This window comes from Bison bison, unplaced genomic scaffold (assembly GCF_000754665.1).
Source record: "Bison bison bison isolate TAMUID 2011002044 unplaced genomic scaffold, Bison_UMD1.0 scf7180017847940, whole genome shotgun sequence".
Lineage (NCBI taxonomy): Eukaryota > Metazoa > Chordata > Mammalia > Artiodactyla > Bovidae > Bison > Bison bison.
In genome coordinates this window covers 1-2,994 of record NW_011478513.1, presented here as the reverse complement: position 1 = coordinate 2,994, position 2,994 = coordinate 1, and the positions used below count along the sequence as shown (strand labels likewise).

Here is a 2,994-nt window from a genome sequence, read left to right as displayed (position 1 = left end):
GCCACCAGTTGAGCTCAGTGTTCCCACAGGCCAACTTGAGCAATGGCTTAACATCACAGAAGAAGTGATTAATCTGGTTGGAACCACAGAAGTTTAAGCGAGAGGTCATTACTGAGTGCAGCAGGGCATGGAAAAAACCAATGATCCAGACAGTGACAGCCATCTGGATACAGACTTGATTCATGATAAGAGTATAATGAAGTGGTTTGCAGATAGCCACAAAGCGGTCAAAGCCCATCACGGCCAGCAACATGGCCTCTGTGCTGCCCATGAAGTGGAAGAAATGAAGCTGGCTTATGCAGCCCAAGAAAGAAATTGCTTTGTGTGTAGAGAGGAAGTTCTCCAGCATCTTTGGCAGACTCACTGTGGAGAAGCAGATATCTATACATGCCAGGTTTCCCAGGAAAAAATACATAGGAGAATGGAGTCTTGGATCAGAGGTGACAACCATCAGGATGGCTCCATTCCCAGCCACATTGACAATGTAAATTGCAAGGAAAACCACAAAGAGAACAGGCTGCAGTACTTGGATGTCTGTCACTGGCAGGAGGAGAAATTCAGTGACTGATGTTCGATTCAGCATCACTTGAAAGAAAAGACAAAATAACATGGAATGTGATCTCTGATGGGAACCGGAGTCCTCCTGCTGAGAATTTTCTCATCCAGACAATAATATTTTGAGAGAGAGCACTGCTATTTAAATACTCCCAGCATCACAGGTTGTACAATATTTGGACCACTAGATTATTAAATATTGAAGTTACATGGTGTTTGTGGACCGTTACTCAAACACTTTTTAAAAATTAGATTTATCAATATTTTTCTTTCTTCCAGGGATTCAGAGCATGTTGCCAGCCTACCCTCTTCTCTAATAACACTTGTGTTTTATCATCCTAAGATCTAACAGAGAGTCAATTTTTAAATAGTCCACTACGCTGCTTTTTCTTAACAAAGTAAGAACTCATTTGACTTACTTAAGAGAAATAAACAAAGACAGAACAGTAAGAGCTCTAAGGAAATTGAATTAGAGATGCAAACCATGGAATGCTTTCTATAAAAAGGATACATTTTAAATTTGGGAAATCCTTGAAAGAGAAGAAAAAGATTTGATGTGACTAGAATTAAAAAGTGAATTCAGTAGGGAACTTTTATAGCAATCCCATGGGATTCTCACCCTTATAGCTAGAAAAAATTTTGAGTAAATATCTAACCATTATTTCACCTTTATTGAAGGCTGGCTTCCAGGTATTCAGAGTAGCTTTCCTTGATAACCATGAATGTTTTTATATTATTAAACTTTATCACTCCTGCTTAAGAGATGCATGATATGCCAAATATCATTTTTGGTTCTCTACCCTCAAAACAAAATTGTTTCAAAAATCCTTGGGGAAGAGAACCATTTCCTAACATCTAAAGATAATAGTAATCAGACTTTATGTACCAAATGATTTATTTCACTGCATCCTGAATATTTAAAGATCACATATTTACTCTGGAAAACACTTAGAGAAAGGCAATAAAAATGTAGGCAGTAAAGAGCCTTCATAATCCACAGACACAATGGGGAGTCCATCATAAGATAGGAAACTAGCCCGAAATCCTGGGCATTCAACTTTAATACTAGCAAGAAAGCAACTCCCCAGCCTGTCTCCTGGCTCATTCTCCTACCTGTTTGAGTGTTCAAGTTCACCGCTAAGAAAGCTTACCAGGTTGACACTCCTGTAAAGTAAATACTAGAAAAACATTGAGAAAAATAAAGAGTAAAAATATATTTGAAGTGACAGCTTACATGGGGACTAAGTATATAAGCTCTTCATCTTCCAAAACTTCTTCTTTCTGAAATTCTGCCTGTCTTTTATGTTCCACAGATCTTCAGACAAACCCTGAGAGAGAATATCCCTGGGGTTTGGGAGGCTCTTTCTATACCTGCAGTATGAGGGAATTCTCCTTGGGGAACTCCTATCTTGAGTTTCATTTTTGTTTTTTTCCATCATTCCTATTTTCTTTCCTTACTGTATTTCTTTCTTAGTTTAAGAATCACAGACAGCATAGGTCTCAATGGCCTGCTGCTGCTGCTGCTGCTAAGTCGCTTCAGTCGTGTCCGACTCTGTGCGACTCCATAGACTGAAGCCTACCAGGCTCCCCCGTCCCCTGGATTCTCCAGGCAAGGACACTGGACTTGATTGCCATTTCCTTCCCCAATGCAGGAAAGTGAAAAGTCAAAATGAAGTTGCTCAGTCGTGCCTGACTTGCAGTGACCCCATGGACCGCAGCCCACCAGGCTCCTCCGTTCCTGGGATTTTCCAGGCAAGAGTACTGGAGTGGGTTGCCATTGCCTTCTCCACTCAATGGCCTACATTTTCTTTTTTTCCCCCAAACTTTAAACTTTCTATTTTTTAATTGGAGTATAGCCAATAAACAATGTTGTGGTAATTTCACATGAAGAGTGAAGGGACTCAGGTCATACAAGTAAATGTATCCATTCTTCTCTTCCAAATTCCCCTCGCATCCTGGCCAGCACATAACACTGAGAGAGTTCCATGTGCCATGCAATAGGTTCTTGTTGGTTATACATTTTAAATACAGCAGTGTGTACACAACCATATCAAAGTCCCTAACTATCCCTTCCCCTGGCACCTGTAAGTTCATTTTCTAAGTTTGTGAGTCTTTTTCTGTCCCACAAGTAAGTTCATTTGTATCATTTCTTTGTGAGTCCATATACAAAAGATGTCATATTATATTTCTCCTTCTCTGACTTACTTCACTTAGTATCGCACTCTCTAAAATTATCTTTCACTTCCTGGGACAGAGGTATGGATACACTTTCTCATCTTGGGGACTGCTCTGGGAGAATTCTATATAAAATGGAAGGAAGTTGGGCCATGACAGTTAAGGAATGAGCGCCAGTCACATCCTATTGATCTGCACAGAAAGATGATTATCGTTTAGGTATTCTACTCATTTATTACTGTGGTTCTATGGAATACAAAAGAG

At 39.8% G+C, this 2,994-nt stretch overlaps 1 protein-coding gene across 1 annotated transcript in view; it reads right to left on the bottom strand.

Moving 5' to 3' along the window:
- LOC104991732 (olfactory receptor 12D2-like) overlaps positions 1 to 583 on the bottom strand; it is a 4,879-nt gene extending 4,296 nt beyond the window's left edge. The window contains exon 1 of the mRNA XM_010844321.1: positions 32 to 583. Coding sequence (XP_010842623.1) covers positions 32 to 583 — 552 coding nt within the window. The remainder of the gene's footprint in view (positions 1 to 31) is intronic.
- Between the last annotated feature and the right edge of the window lie 2,411 nt (positions 584 to 2,994).